The sequence below is a fragment of the Mus caroli genome, chromosome 5 (assembly GCF_900094665.2).
Source record: "Mus caroli chromosome 5, CAROLI_EIJ_v1.1, whole genome shotgun sequence".
Classification (NCBI taxonomy): domain Eukaryota; kingdom Metazoa; phylum Chordata; class Mammalia; order Rodentia; family Muridae; genus Mus; species Mus caroli.
In genome coordinates this window covers 132,186,837-132,207,847 of record NC_034574.1, presented here as the reverse complement: position 1 = coordinate 132,207,847, position 21,011 = coordinate 132,186,837, and the positions used below count along the sequence as shown (strand labels likewise).

The 21,011-nt window shown below is 49.0% G+C and overlaps 1 protein-coding gene across 1 annotated transcript; it reads left to right on the top strand.

Moving 5' to 3' along the window:
- The first annotated feature begins 1,244 nt into the window (after positions 1-1,244).
- Positions 1,245-14,440, top strand: Zfand2a (zinc finger AN1-type containing 2A). Its single transcript, XM_021162629.2, has 7 exons — positions 1,245-1,464; positions 2,893-2,988; positions 4,092-4,186; positions 7,379-7,510; positions 10,719-10,870; positions 11,943-12,008; positions 12,184-14,440. The coding sequence occupies exons 2-7, from the start codon at positions 2,934-2,936 to the stop codon at positions 12,197-12,199; spliced, it is 516 nt and encodes a 171-aa protein (XP_021018288.1). The 5' UTR covers positions 1,245-1,464; positions 2,893-2,933; the 3' UTR covers positions 12,200-14,440.
- The last annotated feature ends 6,571 nt before the right edge of the window (positions 14,441-21,011 follow it).

Below are 21,011 nucleotides of genomic sequence, written 5' to 3'. Positions count from 1 at the left end.
CATGGTGGCTTACAGCCATCTGTAGTGGGATCCCATGCACTCCTCTGATATGTGTCTGAAGACAACTACAGTGTACTCATGTAAATAAATCTTTTTTAAAAAACAAAACAAAAAGTAATGTTGACTAGGCTGGACAAGAACTAGGAGAGCCACCTGCCTCTGCTTCCCACATGCTGTGATTATAGGTGTACACATCCAATCGGCCTGCTTTTTACTTTCTTTTTTTTTTTTTTAATAATTTTTAATATATGTAAGTACACTGTAGCTGTCTTCAGATACTCCAGAAGAGGGAATCAGATCTTGTCACGGATGGTTGTGAGCCACCATGTGGTTGCTGGGATTTGAACTCTGGACCTTCGGAAGAGCAGTCGGGTGCTCTTACCCACTGAGCCATCTCACCAGCCCGCTTTTTACTTTCTTATAGCACCTAGGATAATCAGTCTAGGGGTGGTACTACTCGCAATGAGCTCTGCCCTAACATATTAATCACTAACTTAAAAGTACTTCCTAGGCCAATCTTATAGAGGTTACTTCCTGAACTGTGGTCTCCTCTTCTCAGATAGTTAGCTTATGTGAGATTGAGAAATAAATAAATAAATAAAAACATAAATAATCAGGACAGAGCAGTAGTATTCTGGGTCTATTAGCCTAGACCACAGACCTTTGGTATTCACGTGCTTGGGTCAGCAACACTTGAACATCTTTCTTAAACCACATGTATAGTCGGTGCTCCAGCAACTCTGGTAACAGAAATACAGGCATTTTGGGTATCATCTTGTAATTCTTCTGTAGACTGGACCTCACTTTTCCAAGGCATGTTTGTTCAGATGACCTGTCCCAGGCGTTCTGCCTCCCCGAGTCCTAGGATCCGTACAGCTTCACAAATGGGCTATCCATCCCAGCCCTCGGGCAACTCCTACTGAGACACAGGATTCTCATGTCCGGCCGGGTCCTGTCTCAGGCTCTCTGGTACAGGCAGGCCTGTCACCTCACCCAGAGCTGCCTCACCATGACTCAGCCTAAGCTAGAGATGTTGCCTGACTGTTCTAGAAAAGAGGCGGGGGATAGGGAGGGACGAAAGGCCGTAGAACTGCTGGATTGGTGACATGTAAGTGACGTCATCACGGCGCCCGGCCCTCTGGGGGTCATAACACGAAGGGATTGGCTGGCCTTCGATGACATTTTGGGCGCGCTGGCGGGCCGACTCTAGATGTTAGGGGATTGGTTGGTGTTGGTGTGGCGTCATCAGAGCGCGCCAGGAACGCCCAGGATGTATGACTCTGGATCTGTCGGCTGGGGATAAATGGCCCGGGCTGCTGCAGGGGCAATGCTACGCTTTCCGGCCTTGCGAGAAGTCGGGCGCTTCGCGGCGATTGGAGCTGCAGTTTCTACTGCGGTGTCGCCGGGATAACCACAAAGGGCACCGCTTGTCTGTCTCCGTCTCTGACTACCCGTGAATGCCAGGTACCGGTGTGGTTGCGGGCCGCTGGGGCCCGGGGAGCTGGTGAACTAAGGGTTGGCGTCTCCGCGCTGTGATTTCTCGTGGCCTGGCCATCAAGGAGCACAGTGACATCTCACATCCCCAGGTCTACTGCCCTGAGCCGTTGTCGCGGCAGCCAAGCATAGTGGTTGTTGCAGGCCTGTAGTCTCAGCGCTGGGGAGTTGAGCTATCAGATCACAAGCTCCAGGCTAACCTGAGCTAAGTAGTGAGCTCTTTCATGAAACAGTCTACTAGCAGGGCATGGTGGTTCGTGCCTTTAATCCCTGCACTCCAGAGGCAGAGACAGGCGGATCTCCGAGTTGATAGCCAAAGTGATCTACAAAACGGATTAAGGGACAGCCAGGACTACATAATAGCGTCTGTCCTAGACCCCTGACCCCCTGTTTTAAAAAGAGGGGGAAGAAGCAGTCGATGGTCATTTGGTAATATGTCATGTGCTGCTTGCTTTGAACAAAAACATTTCATGTGGATTCTGTTGTGCACGACTTAAAAGGTTTCCTCCCCAACAGGAATGAGATCCACCCTAACCACTAAATGCAGTAGGAAGGGAAGGGGGAAGGGTGGGAAGTGAATTGGCTTAGAGGTGTTAGAGGTGATGTTTGAAGAAGTGACACTGTAGACTGGTCCTTGACAAGTCAAATAGATGTCTTCTGAAGCCTGAGAGTTCTCGACAAGGAGTAGATAAGAAGTTCCCAGCAGAGAAAGTAATAGAAAGATGTGAAAAGCTCTTTGGGGACTTGAACTGTGGAAAGTGCAAGAGTTTCGAGTCATTTGATAGGGAACAGGACTTGGAGGAGACTTTGCCAGCCTCTCTGCTTGTCTGTTTCTTGTGGTTAATTAAAGTGCCGCTTGCCTTGATCGGCTCTGGCCTGATGTCATTATGGAGTGTGCACAAAGTAAAACTGAAGGCATGAGGGAGTGAGAGGCAAGGGACAGCCTACTCTGGGGAGTGTAGTCAACTGATGCCACTTAGCACCTGGCACCGAATCTTGTTGATGTCAACAAGTGTATTGAGGAGATGAGACTGCAGCTTGAGTTCCAAGGAGACCATAATTTTCAGTGGCAGCTATGGACTCCATACAGGAAGCCTTTCTTTCTCTCACCACATTTGTTTTTTTTTTTTTTTTTTGCCAGAGCTGGGGATTGAACTTAGAACTTCCCCCTCCCACAGGCTACGCAAAGCATTCTCTTATTAAGCCGAGGCTTGGTATTTATGATGAAACGACCACTTTGCTCTTTGCTGAGAATTTAGAAGATGGCAGTCATTCCCATGGCCCCAGGGTGGTTTGGGTTTCCCGTGCTTCTCACAAATAGCTTCTCTGTGCTCTTTGGCTGCAGGTTACAGGTCCTGGGGTCCAACTCAGAACCTCATTCTCTTCTAATTCCCACAGGTGATACTTAAATACGCGTGTGTTCTTGGACAGCATTTATCATGGAGTTTCCTGACTTGGGGAAGCACTGTTCAGAACCAACTTGCAAACAGCTAGGTAAGAACTTTCGGGGGCTCTTGCCAGGGAAACAGCATTTCATTGGCTGCACTGCAGAGGACACCTGGCTGGTGCACTCTTTCACTAGTTGGCCTCTGTCCTGGTTTAGCTTCTGTCTTAGTCAGAGTTTCTACTCCTGCACAAACATCATGACCAAGAAGCAAGTTGGGGAGGAAAGGCTTTATTCGGCTTACACTTCCATACTGCTGTTTATCACCAAGGAAGTCAGGACTGGAACTCAAGCAGGTCAGGAAGCAGGAGCTGATGCAGAGGCCATGGAGGGATGTTTCTTGCTGGCTTGCTTCCCCTGGCTTGCTCAGCTTGCTCTCTTATAGAACCAAGATTACCAGCCCAGAGATGGTCCCACCCACAAGGGGCCTTTCCCCCATGATCACTAATTGAGAAAATGCCTTACAGTTGTATCTCATGGAGGCATTTCCTCAACTGAAGCTCCTTTCTCTGTGATAACTCCAGCTGTGTCAAGTTGACACAAAACTAGCCAGTACAGCTTCTCAGCATGAAAACTCTGGTGTAGGAACCCAGGGTCTGCTCAGAATTGCAAGTTAATGACCCCTTAAGGCCACGCAATAGCCGCCAGGGCTATTGTAGATAACAAAGGCAGCTTGGATGGTTGCGATGCCACAAGAGATGGTATCTGTGTTGAAAAGACGAGAAGACATTTGTAGGTCCTTCATTGTCTCTTGACCTTATTGCATTTCTACCTTTGGGACTGGGGTTGTTGCTCAGGTGGTACAGCACGTGTCCAGCATGTCTGAAGCTCTGGAGAGGTGCGGGCAGGAGGAGCAGAGATTCAAGGTCCTCCTAGGTTACATAGGAGTTCCAGGACAGCCTGCACTAAACAGGACCCTCCAGGACAGCCTGCACTAAATAGGAGGACCCTGTCTGGGTTGTTTGTTTGTTTGTTTCGTAATTTTATGCCCCAAAGTTGTTTTCTCTCACATGTGCCACCTCCGGAATGTGTCTGTCTCTCACAGGAAAGAGGAGCCTAATGTATAGAAGCTCCTGCTTTGAATGGTATGGAATTCTCTGGCTCCAGTTCTTCAGAGGACTTACCGTTTTATCCTGATTTTTTTGTTTTTTAGATTTTCTGCCAATAACATGCGACGCCTGTAAACAAGATTTCTGTAAAGACCATTTTTCCTACATGGGTCATAAGTGTCCCTTTGCGTTCAAGAAGGTAACATGTCATGCTGGGATCTGGACTGCGTGGCTACAGCTCTTCCATCCAGCTGTTCTGTGCAGGCCAGAGAATGGTCTGTGATGGTCACGCTTTGAGTTTTGAATGGGTGGGTTTGTTACATATATGTGACAAGCCAAAGTAAAAACAAACAGAAAAGTAGGTAGAGAGCTAGATGGATGGGTAGGTGGGTATTATTGGCACTCGGAACATCCTGCAGAAACAGACTGGGGAGATTGGCAGACTCAGCTGGAGTTCCCAGCTCAGCTTCCTCTCTGGCTGAGCATCCCCTGCTGAAGTCTTCTGGCTTCCTGACCCCAGCGCAGGTACCTTTCTACCTCAGGATAAGCAGTAGTTCCCTCTGTTGGAAGTAGCTTTTCTTCTAGCTGTTCTCTGGGACACGGTGCTTTCACTCCTGGTCTGCATTGCTGTTCTCTGTCACAGTTAGAGGTGATCCATGCCCATCCAGAAGTCTTGGAGGACACCCTGAAACACTCATGCCTTGGTCTAAAATGGGTTGGGAGTGGGTGATAGCACAGCTACCAGAGCCAGCTTCTCAGTGAGCTCCTGGCAGTTTAGCAGTACGATGCATATTCCAGCAGTGCAGTGGATAGCTACTTCTTGTAATTCTTTGTTTTTTGTTTCCTTGTTTTGAGACAGGAGCTTACTGTGTAGCTCTGGCACTTTGGAGCTCTGGTGGCTTGAAATTTGCTCAATCAATCAGGATGGGCTCAAACGCACAGAGATCCGAGTCTACCTCCGGAGTGATGGGATTAAAGGCATGTGCCAGCTCCCAGCTAAAATTTTTTTTTTTTTTTTGAGCCAAGTTCTCTTGTAACCGGGTGACTACATCAAACTCACTATATAAACAAAGCTGGCCTTGAGCTTGTGATCTGTCTACCAAGGTTGGGAGTAGAGCTCTACACCATTGCTACAGACTACTAGAGCACACTTCCAAGTAGTTCAGTGCCCACACGTGCCCAATGGCGTCCTCATTGGACAGCGCAGGACTGCAGGATAGCTGTAAAGCTATCAAGATTTTATTTTCACAGGCCTGGAGTCAAATTCCGTTTTACCGATGAATGAATCAGGTTAAAATTCACACAAGATGGTTCTTATCTATGGGTGGAATGGATTTGCTGATCAAAAGATAAGGTTCTTTTAGAAACCAAACAGCTGTTCTAACAAGGGTTCTGAACTGGTTTGTGCATGCACGTGGGACAGAGGAGGGCAGGGGACAAAGCCAGGCCCTTCTTCTATTGCTTTCCATGTTTCTTGAGACAGGATCTCTTATTAGAAAGTCTAATCTTGGGCCAGCAGGCCAAACTCCTCCTTGCTCTGCCTCCCCAGCTACAAATGCATGCTGCCAGCCAGGCAGAGTGGTGGACACGCCTTTAATTCCAGCACTCCAGAGGCCGGTGGATCTCAGAGTTCAAGGCCAGCCTGGTCTACAGAGCAAGTTCCAGGACAGCCAAGGCTAAACAAAGAAAAACCCTGGCTCAAAAAACAACCACACCACCAAAAATAAGTGCAAGTGCCTGGCTCTTACATGGGTGCTGGGGTCTGAACTTGGGTCTGAGCCATCCCCGCAACTCCTTAGACTGGGTGTGTAAGGGAATAAACAACCATGGAGCGAGATGACCAACTCTCTTCACCATAAGATTGTATGGAAGGGAAGGCCTCTCAGAGATTCTGGAGGGTGTGTGCTCTGAGCTGTGCCTGATAGGTGGCAGAGGACAGCAGTAGCGGTCTTCTGGGACGGTCAGGGTCAGGAAAGCCTTGTGGTAGCAGTGTCTGCAGCTTGTGATCTCTCTAGGTAATGTATTTGTGTGGAAACCAGAGGCTGCGTTTCTTTGGTAGGTGGACAGTAGCCAGCAGTAGGCTGTGACCCTCACCTCAGCCCTGTGGGAAAGTCTGCACCCTCTTAGCCAGACTGCTAGGTGTGAGGACATCCCCAGGTGCCATCCATCTTGGCTTGTTTGTGGTTTTGGTTTTGGCTTTTGTTTTGTTTTAAGATAGTTACTCACTGCCAGGACTTTACCAAATAGGTTAGGCTGGCTGGCTAGCAAGCCCCAGGAATCCTCCTGCCTCCACCTCCCCAGTGTTGGGGGACCAGTATACTCCACCAAACCTGACTTTCAGGTGGGTGATGGGGGCTGGAACTCAGTCCTGGTGCTTATATGGGGATATCTTTACCAACTGGACCATCTCCCATCCCTAAGGGTGTGTCCCACACTTGAGCAGTCACCACTGGCCCTTCCCCTTCACACACTGAGCTTGCGTAGTCTCCAGCACCAGGGAACAGCAGGCGTTCCAGTTTCTTGTTCCTTTGGTCTCCGGAGCAGGTACTTCTAGGAGATTCCACACTTCAGCAGGCACTGGAAGGTCCCTCAAGTCCACAGCTTCACTCTATCCCAGAAGTGACTCGCAGATCATGTCCGTGAACTCTGCCCACTTCCCCTGGTGCCATATGGACAGTGGGTGACTTAGTGTCACATGCCTTAACCGGGGCTGGCCGTGGTCCAGTCAAGCCGTTGGGCTGGGTGGGGTTGGTGACTCAGGTTCCTGTTTACCAGACTCTGATGACTAGTGGTCACCTGTTTGTGTGTCAGCTGGACCTTTCCTTGTGCCCATGCAGGTAGCATCTGTCCAGAGATCACACAGGGCTGCTTTGTTTCTCCATGGTCACATTAGGCCACTGTGGTAGCCACCCTCAGACAACAGGCCACGCAAGCCGATGTCCTGTTTCCTTCTGATGTCAGCCACCCCGTGGCCTGTGGCATGGGCCCCTCCCTCAGCAGCGGTGGCTCAGAGTTTTTTTTGACTATGCTCCTTGGTTGTTCTTGGAGCTCTTCATTCTCTGCAGAGCCTCCTGAGACTCTGGCTGGCACAGCAGTGGGGGCAGAGCCTGAGCACTGCTGAGGGCGACTCCCTCCTTGGGAAGCCGCCGAGGATCAGAGTGACTCCTGGGACCCTTCCTGTCAGTGTGTCCACCTTGGCTCTGAGGGGTCAAGTGGGTCCCCTCCCACAGCCATCTTATGCCCCCACCCAAATCTCACCAGCTTCCTTTCTCACTTGAGGGTCCTCCAAAGTTGGTGGTGACCCTTTTTGTGTTTAAACCCCACTAGACAACCTCGAGGCGTCAGGGAGAGGTCTGAGTGTGAATCTTGGTCTCATTGTTGGTTATTTCAGGACGTGCAGGTGCCTGTGTGTCCACTCTGCAATGCCCCCATCCCTGTGAAGAGAGGTGAGATCCCAGATGTGGTGGTCGGCGAGCACATGGACAGAGATTGCACCTTTCACCCCGGGAGGAACAGAAACAAGGTGAGAGTTGGATTAGGGCTAGCACAGGCCAGTGCACACACGCTGCTGCTGCTGCTGCTGCTGCTGCTGCTGCTGCTGCTGCTGCTGCTGCTGCTTTTCCAGGAAAGGCTTTTTTGTCAATTTCCTTTTCTTGCTTCTTGCTTCTTCTTTCTTTCTTCTTTCTTCTTCCTTTTTTAAAATTTAATTTAATTTTATTTTTTTTGAGCTAGCATCTCACATAGTCCAGGCTGGTTAGGTCTTGCTATTTAGTTCCTGATCCCCCGACTCCCTCTCCTGCATACAGTATGATAGCCATGCACTACCATGCCTGTTTTATACGGTGTTGGGAATCAAACTGAGGACTCTGTGCTTGTTAGGCAAGCACCCTGCAAACTGAACCACATCTTCAGCCCCAAAATTCTGTTGTCTAAGTGTGGCGTGCTGACAGTCCGTGGGAAGCAGAGATCTTCCTGTGTTGTGGATGGTGAGTTTGCCTTGTGGGAATAGTTCCCAAGCCTCACAAAGGCCCCAGGTTAGGTCCTTGTTTTCAGGAATCCCAAGGGTCTGAGATGAAAGAAGGCAAGGCTTTCTAGACCCTTCTGTTTACTCTCTCAGCTGTGACTGGGCCACCTTTTCTGTCTTCCCCCTGGGGTGTGACGGGGGAAATGCTCCTGCTTCGCTCAGCCTCCCAGCAGCCATTTCAGCCCTGCAGTGTGGACTTGCTCTGAGGCTCTCTTCCAGCTAATGCTGAGCTCCAGGACAAGGGACTTCAGCTTCTATATCTGGGTACACGCCTCCCCAACTCCCTTTCCTCCTCTTTCCCTTTACCTTCATCTCTCCCTCCCTCCCTTCTTGTTTTTGAGATCTAGTCCAGCTCACTCCTGATCCTCCTGCCTCAGGTTTTTGAATGCTGGAATCACAGGCCGGCACCGTCGTGCCCAGCTCTTTCTGTTTGCTTTCCCAGGCTCCTTTATCCTAAAGGAAATCTTGTCCTTGCTGCTGCTGTGTCGATATTTCATGAGGGCAGAACTTCCAGGCTTGCAGATCCCTTCCTTAGCAGCTGTCTGCAGGTTGGGGAGCCCTCGCCACCCCACTGCTCCTGCCCTGCCTGGGAGGCTCCTCTCCTCTCTACTCCTGCCAGCTCTCTTCTTCTCAGCCTGGCCTCACCCTGCCCTGCCAATTCCCAGAGTAAGCACACGCCACACGTGTGCACAGGGGCAGAGCATGCAGCTTAGTGGATAAAGCTTTCTGCCTGGTTGTGCAAGCGTGACAACCTGAGCTAAATCCTTAGAAACCGTGTAAAGGTAGAAAAATAGATGATTCCACTAGGGCTCTGATCTCTACACACGCATGACTCACACCTGTGCACACACACAGTTTCTTTAGAAAGAGCCTATGTCCTCTTCAATTGCCATCAGTCCTAAGGGATCCTCCTCTCCCCGTCCCACACCCCAGCCCTGGGTTACAGATGCACACACCATCACACCCAGCTTTTTTCCAAGGGTGCTGGGGATTAGATTCAGGTCCGTATGCTTAACAGCTCTCAGCTCCATGTAGTTAGAAGCTATCTTGGTGCACTTCTTAAATAATTTGACAGAAGTATGCACAAAGCCCACTGAGCATCTCAGCTTCAGACAGGAGGGCATGAAGTCTTCTGTGGAGCACCACACCAAGCCACGTTTAGCAGCCTGCCCCATTCTAGAGCCTGGTCTCCACTGCTATGCCCTTTTCACAGGGTGTAGTTCTGCCTGACACTCCAGGCACCTATGTAAAATCGTATCCTGTTCTCTCTTGGCTCAGCCCAGACTGCCCAGACACATCCCCATCCCCCTCTGCATCCAACCAGCTGTACCTTCCTTCCTCATGGGGCAGCCTGTTCACACACAGGCGCCTGCTGCAGGCCTCTGTGCCTCAGGGGAGGTCTTTCAGAGCCTGGCCACTGGCTGCTGCCTAAACCACCCCTTACCTTAGTTCATAGGAGTCAGGGGTTCTGGGGATTTATAGCACCATCCGCCCCTCCCATCCAGAGCACAAGCTGCTAGTGTGTGTGATACCATAGATAGACCAGCATTCTTGAACTCGTGAATATAACCTCTGCTGTCTCCACAGCTGATCATTTGCCCTCCTGGGGCTGCTGGGACTCTTGCTTTGCCTCCCTGCCTGCCCTGTTTTCTTTCTGCCTCATCCTCCAGGAAATCTCTTGCTGCCTCCCCCAGGTGCCCCAGCTTTGCTGTCTCCATAGGCAGTTTTTACCCCTCAGCTGGCACACGCTGCCTAATCAGAACCTTTGCATCCTCTCTCTGAGTGCCCAGGGCTTGTTACCTTTTTATTTCATCTTAAAAAATCCAAACCAAAACAAAACCAAAAAAAAACCCCAAAACAAAACAAAAAACCAACAACTTTTTTTTTTTTTTTTTTTGGTGTTTTTAAGACAGGGTTTCTCTGTGTAGCTCTGGCTGTCCTGGAACTCACTCTGTAGATCAGGCTGGCCTCGAACTCAGAAATCCACCTGCCTCTGCCTCCTGAGTGCTGGGATTAAAGGTGTGCGCCACCACGCCCAGCTAAAACAGACTTTTACAAGCCACATGTGATGCACAACTTTATATCTAGCAGTTGGGGGGCAGAGGCAAGGAGGGGTCACTGTGACTTCAAGGCCAGCTTGGTGCATAATGAGCTCCCAGGCCTGTGTGTGTGTGTGTGTGTGTGTGTGTGTGACCTGCTCTATTGTTCTCTGCCTTGTTCCCTTCTGACAGAGGTTCTTGCTGAGCTTAGGCTGACTCCCGCTAGCTCCAGTGACCCTCCTGTCTCTGGCCCTCAAGGACCAGGATTACGGGCACGTGTGTCACCATGCCCAGCATTTGATATGGGTGCTGGGGATTTGACTTTTGATCTTTATGCCTCCCCATGTGCTCCATCTCCCAAGCTTCAGGGTTTGTTATCGATGCTTTTTTTTTTTTTTTTAATTGGGCAATGTCAGGGAATTAATGTAGTGCTAAGCCATAAGCATAATCTTTTTACTTTAAAAAACCTTTATTACATCATTCATGTGTGTTGGTGGTGAGGTTGAGGAGCGGGGCTCAGCAGAGAGGCCAGGACTCGCATGTGGAGTCAGTTCTCTTCTACCTCAGCCTCTTTGAGCAGTTAGAATCACAGCCTGGTGCTGCTGGGCCAGCCACCGGGGCCCATCTGGGCTCGTGACGTGCCGATCCAAGTGACTTTGTTCTTGCAGGTTTTCACACATCGCTGCTCCAAAGAGGGATGCAGGAAGAAGGAGATGCTGCAGCTGGCTTGTGCTCAGTGCCATGGCAACTTCTGCATTCAGCACAGGCATCCTCTGGACCACAATTGCCAGGCTGGGAGCAGCTCAGCCAGCAGAGGGAGGTGAGCACAGGCTCCCGGGGCCACTGGTGTGCAGAGTGCCACACAGAAGGGGACTCAGACTCACAGTCAGAGCTGGAGTTCTGTGAAGTTAGTCCTGCAGCTGCCACATACTGGGGGCTTCAACCAGGGCATTTATTCTTTTATGGGCTAGAACAGAGAGTTAGTAGCTGACTCCTCCTAAGAGGCCCTCCCTACCTCTCCCAGTTTCTCCTGTTTTCTGGTTTGTCCAGTGTTCCCTGGTGAGCCTGGCTTTGTAGCCCATTGCATACATCCTTGCCTTTGTCTTGGTGTGGCATTTCCCAGTGCATTTCTGCATCCTGCCTCCTGCTCTCTGTTGGCTAAGTGGCCTGCCGGCTTGACTGATGCCTGGATGGCGGGTGCTTAGTTTGATCCACCTCAGTGAAGACTTGTCTCTAAGTGAGGTCCCTCCCGAGGGCTGGGGGGGTGGGTTGGGGTGGGGTGAAACGTTGGTCTTTTGGGGGAGGCGATACAGGTTGACCATTATTGCTACCTATGTAAGTGGTAGAAATCTGCACTCCTGGGTCAAAATGAAATGTAGCTTCTTGTTTGTTGTATGTGTGTGCATGCATGAGCATTGTGTGCACACGTGTGCACATGGATGCTGTCCTCAATTTCCACCATGTTTGACCCAGGCCTCTCATGTGCTGCAGCATGTGCCAGGCTAGGTGACTAGAGAGCTCCTGCCTCCACCGTCATCTCCCTGCCGGAGCCCTGGAATTGCAGACACTCACTAGCACCTGACTTTTACACGGTGTTGGGAGTTCAGACGCGTCCTCGGGCTTGTGCAGGTGTCCACTGAGCTGTCTGCCACCCCTTAAGTCACCATTTATTTTAAATCTTCCATTGGGGGCAAGAGTATACCCATGTGCTGTGGCATGCATATGGAGGTCAGAGGACAGCTAAGATACTTTTTAATTCCAGTTAACCTTTTCAAACTGTCTGTATGTGATCCGGGCTGGAACCCAACTATCTAAGTGCATAGACATGAGTAGGTGGGCTCTCTTGATGTGGTAAGAGGGTTGAATAACTGTAAATCTGACTTTCTCTATAGGACTTCCACGTCCAGAGCTGCTGAGCAGAAGCCATCGGGAGTCAGTTGGCTGGCCCAGCGACTCAGGTACTGGTCCCAATGGCATGTGAGACTCAGGCTGTGCTTCCATAAGAAAGGCCAGAGCTGGCCACAGTAGCTATTTTTAGAATGTCCTGTGTTTGCTCTAAGGCTGTTTTTCATGACAGACCTCTTCTAGGTAGTTCCGACATGTGTGGTCACTCATGGATTCTGTCTCTTCCAGGCGCACAGTGAAGTGACAGCGAGTCTCCTGCTGGTGCCACACACCAGCTCCTTCCTGTTGGATTTTGATCCTGGTGACGTGGCCTCCAACACTTTCCTGCGTCTTCTGCATCTGAGTCTTTATAGAAGAGTCTCCCATTGACTGTTCAAGTTAGGGTGAATTGATAGCTCATTGGGGAAAGTGCTTGCCCCACAAACATGAGGACCTGAGTTCATCCCCAGAACTGGATGTGACTGGTGCACACTTGTAATCTCAGCACTTGGGAGGTGGTGAGAGGAAAATCTCCAGGGCTTTCTGACCAGCAGCCTAGCCATATTGGAAAGTTCCAGGCCAGAAAGATGCTGCCTCAAAAACCAAGGTGGACACTTTCTGTGGAGGGACATCAGAAGTTCACCTCTGGCCACACACACACACGAGGCTGTTCAGCAACTTCTTGAGGTGGGTTAGGTTACCATAGCAAACAGCTGCAGGGTTCAAGGGCTGAGGACTTGTGTAACTCTCCTCAGTGGTGGCTTTGGCCTGTGCTAAACCCCTCCAGGACTTGGTATTCCAGAAAATTCTGTCCTATGACAGAAAAGAACCACCGTCTGCTCTGTATTCTCCCCTCCGTGGCTTTTGTAATAAGGTGCCTTTGAGCACAGTCTACTCATGGTCCCCAAGAACAAGAGTGGACAGGGTGCCCTTCCCTTACCGCCAGCTGGGGATGCTCTGGAGGAAGGGTGTGCACTTGGCCTGCAGTGATGTCTCCAAGGTTGACTTAAGCCACCAGCCTCACCATGCCAGGACTCCACATGCCTGGCTTCAGGCTGTTTTGTGGTTTGAGGCAGTGTCTCACTGTGGAGCTCTGGCTATCATGGAACTCACCCTGTAGACCACGCTGGCCTTGAACTCAGTGATCCCCCAGACTCTGCCTCCCAAGTGTGGATTCACTTTTAACTCCCAAGAAGAGCACCGAGAAATGAGAGCCATTTCAGAAATGTCTGGTTTTGCAATAGAAGGTTCTCCTCCTCGTGCCAAGTCCCCATGGCAGCGGCTGAGGGTGTCAGCTGAGGGTGTCCTCGAGCACTTTGTGCAGCAGAAACCCAGACAGAAGAGCGGTGGTTCTGGGCCTTGGGGTGCAGCCACCATCACTCCTGTGCCACCTGTGTGGCCTGAACCATGTCTACTCCCAAATGGCCATGACAGTGTAGGGGAAGATGCTTGGGGTACTCTGGTGACCTCAGTATAAGCATTTACCCTCACTTTCCAGGACCTTGGGTATTAGAGACGACATGGGACCAACCACCCAGCTGGTTTTGACTTTTGCCCTTAGTTCTGACAGCCTTTGGGACAGTTAACTGCATAAATTCCATACACAGCAGCTTTGTGCAGGGTTTGTGGCCTCTACCTGGCATGGGAGGCGGGGGTGGTTTCTATCACTCTGTTCTCTAAGCCAGTGCCTCTCGTCACATCAGTCCAGCTCTAGACTTACCGGTGCACTCATCCTGGCCCCAGTGCCTGGTTAGATTGGGGGTGGGGGGCTGGGGGGGATTTGCTTTTAGAACAAGGTCTAGGCAGTGGTGCTATGTGGGGACATTGAGACAAACCAATCTTTTGTACTTCCACTTTCCAGCACTCTTTCATAGTGGTACACACTTGAGGTGTAGCTAGCATAGCAAAGCTTTTGATTCAACTTCAGTTTTAAAACTACTGGGTTCAATAATTAGGCAGTGTTTAAAAAGGGCGTTGGATGTATGCGTCTCCCTCCTAACCATGGTATGCAATGGTGTTGCCACTGAGATGACTCTAAGGTGGGAATTAAAAGCACACTGGGGAATGGTCCAGTGATCAGGAGCCTGAACCTCTGCAGAGGACCAGAGTTTGGTTCCCAGCACCACCCATATTAGATAGCTCACAACTCCGTGTTAACCTCAGCTCCAGGGGCAAGTGATGCCTCTGCACTCACATGCCCACGTTCTTAAACATGAATTCGGAAGTACAGTGGGAAAGGCGAGAGCCTAGCATTCTGGGTTAACCCTTACCCAGAGCCCACCAGTGAGGAGCTGGGGCCACAATTCAATAGAAGAGCACTTGCCAAGAACCCCTCAGGTCTGGTTTAGTGGAGTACCTGCCTGTCATGTCTGAGGCCTCAGATTCTCTCCCTACTGGAAGGAAAGAAGCAAAATCACCAGGCTTTAAAGACAATATCAAATGCAAGACATTGTGTGTTGAAATATTCTATATATAATGGTTAATAAAAATGATTTATTTCACCTGTTTTTTATTCTAGACAGTCTCTCTAAATAACCCTCACTATCCTGGATCTCACTATGTACACCAGGCTGGCCTTGAACTCAGATTTTCCTGCCTATACCTGGGATCAAAGGTGTGCACCACCACTCCCAGCTTGTTTCATTTGCGTGTGTGTGTTTTGTTTGTGTATGTGTACCGTGTTCATGCAGAGGCCAGCTTTTCTTCTTAGAAAATATGGATAATTATTTTCAAGGTCTGCCTTTTGTGTGTATAGTGCAGGTGTGTTTGCATGTTTGCACATGTAGGGGCACAAGTGTACATGTAAATGTGGAGGCCTAAGAATAACCTTCAGTGTCATACTTGGTCGCTTTCCCCTTGTAAGCTAAGGAAGAGAGAGACTCACTGAACCCAGGGCTTGCGGCTGCAGCTAGCTCCAAGAGCCCCTGTCTCTGCCTCCTGCATGCTGATTAGTGGAAAGCTGCCGTGCTTCCTGACTTTTGTGAGATTGGGGATTTGAACTCTGGTCCTCACACTTGTGTGGTGATCACTTTGCCCTCTGAGCATCTCAGCTCCATGTGCTTTTTAAAGAAAGGACTTAGCAGTTCCCCCTCCAGTGAGATTCTCTGTCCTCAGCTACTCACACTCTTGTGCAGTTCCTTATTCACTTTGGTGACTTCCCTTTTTGTTTTGTTTTTGTTCATTTGTTTGTTCTTCCAAGAAAGGGTTTCTCTGTGTAGTCCTGGCTGTCCTGGAACTCACTCTATAGATCAGGCTGGCCTTGAACTCAGAAATCGCCACCACTGCCTGGCTTCCTTTTTGTTTTTATGCTTGTTGTTTTGGTACAGTGTCTCATTACCCATAGCTGGCATAGAACTCTCTATAGACGGGTGGCCTCTGAGCTCACAGAGATCTGCCTGCCTTCTGCTACGAAGAAGTGATGGAACCCATGGTTTCACCCAGGCTGGGCAAGTGAGCAGCTTCAGCCCCCAGCCCACTTTCTACCTTTGGTAAACTCTGCTTCTCATCGGCTGGTCCTGAGATACTTTTCTGCATTGAAGCCTAAGATCTGGTTTTACCTGAATCAAGGTCCCTAAAAGATTTAAAGAAATTTGGGGCTGGAAAGATGGCTCTGAGCACTGGCTGCTCTTCTAGAGGTTCCAGGTTCGAATCCCAGCACCCACACGATGGCTAGCAACCATCTGAGATTCCAGTTCTGGAGAAACTGATGCCCTCCTCTGGTCTCTGCAAGCGCTGCATGCCAAGGTACACAGCATGCAGAAAACACTCATATACCTAAAATTAAATATATATAAATGGTGGTGCATGCCTTTAATCTCAGCGTTTGGGAAGCGGAGGCAGGCAGATCTTTGTGAGTCCAAGGCCAGCCTGATCTATAAATCAAGTTCCAGGACAGTCAGGGCTACATGGAGAAGCCCTGTTCTGAAAAGGCACGCACTTGGTCCTGAGTGAGCAGGGCTGGAGCGAGAGTTGACTCAGTGGTTAAGAGCACCAACTGCTCTTCTGGAGGTCCTGAGTTCACAACCATCTGTAATGGGATCTGGCACCCTCTCCTGGTATGTCTGAAGACAGCTACAGTGTACTTACATATATAAACAATAAATCTTAAAAGGGAGGGGGGGGGCTGGTGAGATGGCTCAGCGGGTAAGAGCACTGACTGCTCTTCAAAGATCCTGAGTTCAAATCCCAGCAACCACATGGTGGCTCACAACCACCCATAATGAGATCTGGTGCCTTCTTCTGGTGCGTATAGTGTATACGTACAGCTATAGTGTACTTACATATAATAATAAATCTTAAGAAAAAGCACACACTCAATTTTTTAAAAAATGGAAATAAAAAAAGATTTAAAGAAATTCCCTGGGCTGCTACAAATTAATAGAATGGAATCCTATCCCTGTTGCTGCTGACAGGACTGCACAGACACTGTATCAGTGGGCACAGCCCAGTAGTTCATCAGACTGTTCAAATGTGTCACTGTCCACCTGCCAGTCAATTATAGCCCTGCACCCCCAGAGTGTAAATTCAATCTGTATTTGTGTGTGTGTGTGTATCTGCATGTATATATGCCTGTGCACCTGTATGTACCTGCTGTCTTTGAAGGTCAGAAGAGGGTGTCATCTCTCCTAGAAATGGCAGTGCACATGAGCCACCATGTAGGTGCTCAGAACTGAACCGAGGTCCCTGGAAGTGCAGCAAGTGCTCTTAACCTTGGAGCTCTCCAGCCCTGGAAGCAGCTTTATAGGGGGTTTGGTTTGGTTTGATTTTTAGTTGTTGTTATTCGTTTTTGGTTTGGTTTGTTGTTGTTTGTTTTCTCAAGACAGGGTTTCTCTGTGTAGCCCTGGCTGTCCTAGAGCTCACTCTGTAGACCAGGCTGACCTTGAATCACAGAGATCTGTCTGCTGAGTGCTAGGATGGATTAAAGGCACATGCCACCTCCACCTCAGCCTCTCGAGTGCTGGAGTTCTGGGATTCCAGGCCAGAGTCACCGCACCTGTCCAGCCTATTCACCTCGCTTTTGTGGAGATAGCTTGGGATCTATGCTTGACATAGGCTGTCGCATTCACTAAAGGTATCCTTCTGTCTCTAGTGGGACAGATATGTCGGCAATTGCTTTGGCATCTTAAACTCAGAGACGTGGCTTTGGGAAGGGGTGTCCTCCGTGTCTTGGCTGCCGTCTCTCTTCTGAACTGACTTTCACTGTCACAGCTAGTGCGTCCTTGGGTGAGGCTCACAGCCTGGCAGCCTTGCTCTCTTTCAGAGAGAGACTAGGAACAGCAGGCTTGCCACTGGAGCATGAGCTGCAGTTTTCGTCCTTTTCACAAGATGTCACCAAAAAGCCTTCATTGGAACGGAGGTTGACAGAGCCACAGGCCCTGGGAGACACTGAAGCTGGGTAGTGTCCTGAAGGCTGGGTCTGAGCAGCCATTCCTCACCTCACTTCCGGAGCTACAGACTGACAAGCGTCTCTTCTGTCCCTCAGCTCCAAAATGAGGTTGGGAAGGGGCTCTGTGGGTGAACTAGACTTCCTTCCCAAGACAAGCTTCAAAGTGGGGGATTTTGATGTCCTCTCTGGCTTACTACTATCTTTTTTTTTTTTAAGATTTATTTATTTATTTATTTTATGTATATGGGGGTACACTGTAGCTGAACAGATGGTTGTGAGCCTTCGTGTGGTTGTTGGGAATTGAATTTTTAGGACCTCTGCTCACTCCAGTCGGCCCCACTGGCTCCCCTCAACTCCGCTCACTCTGGTTAACTTCACTTGCTCAGTTCCTGCTTGCTCCTGCCCACAGATTTATTTATTATTACACATAAGTACACTGTAGCTGACTTCAAGCACACCAGAAGAGGGTGTCAGATCTAATTACAGGTGGTTGTGAGCCACCATGTAGTTGCTGGGATTTGAACTCAGGACCTTTGGAAGAGCAGTCAGTGCTCTTACCTGTTGAGCCATCTCGCAAGCCCTCTTTTTTTTTTCATGTGTGTGTGTGTGTGTGTGTGTGTATGGTATGCATGTGTGTGTATGTGTGTGAGTATATGTATATGCATATATGTATGTTTGTGAGTTTGTGTGTATGGTGTACATATGTGTATTATGTACACATGTGTGAGGATGTATGTATTTGTGTGTGTGGTGTTTATATGTGTATATGTATGTGTGTGTGTGTGTGGTGTGTATGTGTGTGTGAGTGCATATAGGTTAGAAGTTGATATAAGGCATCTTCCTTGATCACTTTCCACTTTATTCACTGAGGCAGGCTCTCTCAGTTGAACCCAGAGTTCACTGATTCAACTAGTCTGGCAAGCCAGGTTGTCCTGGACTCCTCTGTCTCTGCCTTCTGAGCACTGGGATTACAGGCAGCCGCCTTGCCCGCCAACTTGTTCACTTGGACCCTGGGGATCTGAACTCCTGTTCCCACACTTGTGCAGCAAACACTTCATGCACTGAGCCACTCCCTGGCCCACATGCCCAAGGTCTTGAGAGGAGTGTTGAGAGGGGAAGCTGGCCTGGCTTCTTGTCTGAGATAAGGAGTGACTTGTTTTATTTCCCTGGCTCGGTGGTTGAGAGCACAACCACATCAACTCACCACAACTGCTCTTCCGAGGGACCCAAGTTTGACGACTCCCAGTACTCATTCCAGGAAGTTAACAGTGAGCTTCAGGGACTCTGACCCCTCAGGCCTCTGTGGGCACCTACACTAGTGCACATCACCACACACAGACACCCACTGTCTTAGTTACTGTGTACTGCTGTGAAGAGACACCATGACCAAGGCAACTCTTACACAAGCAAACATTTCATTGGGGCTGGCTTACAGGTTCAGAGGTTTAATCTGTTACCATCATGGTGGAAAGTGTTGCATTGTGTAGGCAGACATGGTGCTGGAGGAGGAGCTGAGAGATCTACCTCTTGATCCAAGGCAGCCAGAGAGAGACGATCATCCTCATTGGGTGGAGGCTGAGCACTAGGAGACCTCAATGCCTGCCGCACAGTGACACACTTCCTCCCACAAGGCCACACCTATTATAGCAAGACCACACCTCCTAATAGTGCCACTCCCCATAGGCCACCACACCCACATGCATACACAGTTTAAAATCCCTCACAGATGTGCCCCATTTATGGTTTTGGTTTGGTTTGGTTTGGTTGGTTTGGTTTTTTGAGAAAGAGCTTATCTGTGTGCCCCTGGCTGCCCTGGAACTCACAGAGATCTACCTACCTGTGCCTCCCAAGTGCTACCACTGCTGGGCTGTTTTGGGGGTTTTTAAGTTAATTTCAGATGTAGTCAAGTTGATAACCAAGTATAGCCATCACACAATCCCTTCAAGTTGTCCTCTGACCTCCACACAGGCATCTTGGTAGGCATGTGTACATGGGCACACACACTAAATAAATAATTAAAAAATAATTTGTAATCATATCACTAAGGGACTGGAGTGTGTGGCTGTTAGTTAAATGTTCAGAGAAGCTGTTCGCTGTCTTCTGGCATCCACACACACACACATATTGCATGCATGCATACAGACAACTGTGGAGGCCTAGGTAACTGTTACCTGGCTAGCCTGCCACTATAAGGAAGTGTTCTCATATGTTTCTGCTGTTACTAGGAAGCTTTATAATGCCAAGATTGATTAGATATGCTGTTATGTTCTGTGCCCTTGGAAACCAATCATGATAGAAGTCAGTAGAACTGTTTTGTATTGTTACCCACAATAAGCTTGGACTGGAACCAACCACCCTACAGCACTTCCTGCACCCATATTTGAGCTTTTATGGTAGTTGCTTTTATAAACTGCCCCTGGGATGGACCCCAATATAAGAGAGACACCTGCACCAATGTAAGAAACTACTTGGAATAAAACTTCCATTTTGAGCAGTGGTCCAGTAACATTTAAGTTCCCAAGACTTCCTTGGGAACTGACATCCTACTTGGCAGAAAGAGTCATGTGTGTGAGTAACTGACATCCTGGCTGGCAAGTTAGGACATAAACATTAGACAAGGCAAGTCCCCTGTCATAGTTGAATACCCCAACCAATGGGAGCAGGATAAGTGTACAACAAAGACTTGTTGCTAAGGAAATCCCCTATCCCTAAGTTCTGATTGGTGGAAAAACTTGGCACAGCTGTTTCTGGATGTTGGGCTTAAGAACCCTGTAGGATCTTAAGTTGGGGTCACAGTTCAGTTCTCGAATCTGGACCATGGCCCTGGATGACCAGTCCTGGGGTGTGTGCTTAGTAAACTCTCCCTGTCTGACTGAGATCGGTGTTCATGTGGTTTGTGAGGTGATTCTGGGACCCCAACAATAAACAAACAAACAATTAAATAAATAATTAGAGGGAACAAGGAAAGGAAAGAAAAGCCAGTTTTATTCCGTTTGAGTTTGGGTCAGAGAGTCTTAGCAAGTGGCTAGGAGGATGCAGTCTGTCTGAATCAGCAGTGCTGGGTACGGTCGGCATGGCAGCTAAGGCCACGGCTGAAACACATTTCCTCATCTTTATCTAGTTACGCTGCAAGCCTGGAAGAGGGCCATTAGTGATTTTTATTTTTAGAGTTTTCAGAAGAATAATGAAATCAGTTTAAACATACATTTTCTGGACTGGCAGGATAGGTCCTTGGGTAAAGGTGCTTCCCCACAAAGCCTGATGAGTTTGAGCCCCAGGCCCCACATGGTGGAAGGAGAGAATTAAAGCTTGCAAGCTGTCCTCTAACCTCCACACTCATGCCTTGACACTGGCCCAATCAGACATGAAGTAGTAAGTGTAAAAACTTAAACTAAATAAACAAAAATGAAAAAAAAATTTTTTTGAGACAGGGTCTCACTATGTAACTCTGGCTGTCCTGGAACTCACACTATAGACCAGGCTAGCCTCAAAACTCACAGCGATTACAGAGACAAAGTTTGGAGCTGTGATGAAAGGATGGACCATCTAGAGACTGCCGTATCCAGGGATCCATCCCATAATCAGCTTCTAAACGCGGACACCATTGCATACACTAGCAAGATTTTGCTGAAAGGACCCAAATATAGCTGTCTCTTGTGAGACTATGCAGGGGCCTAGCAAACACAGGAGT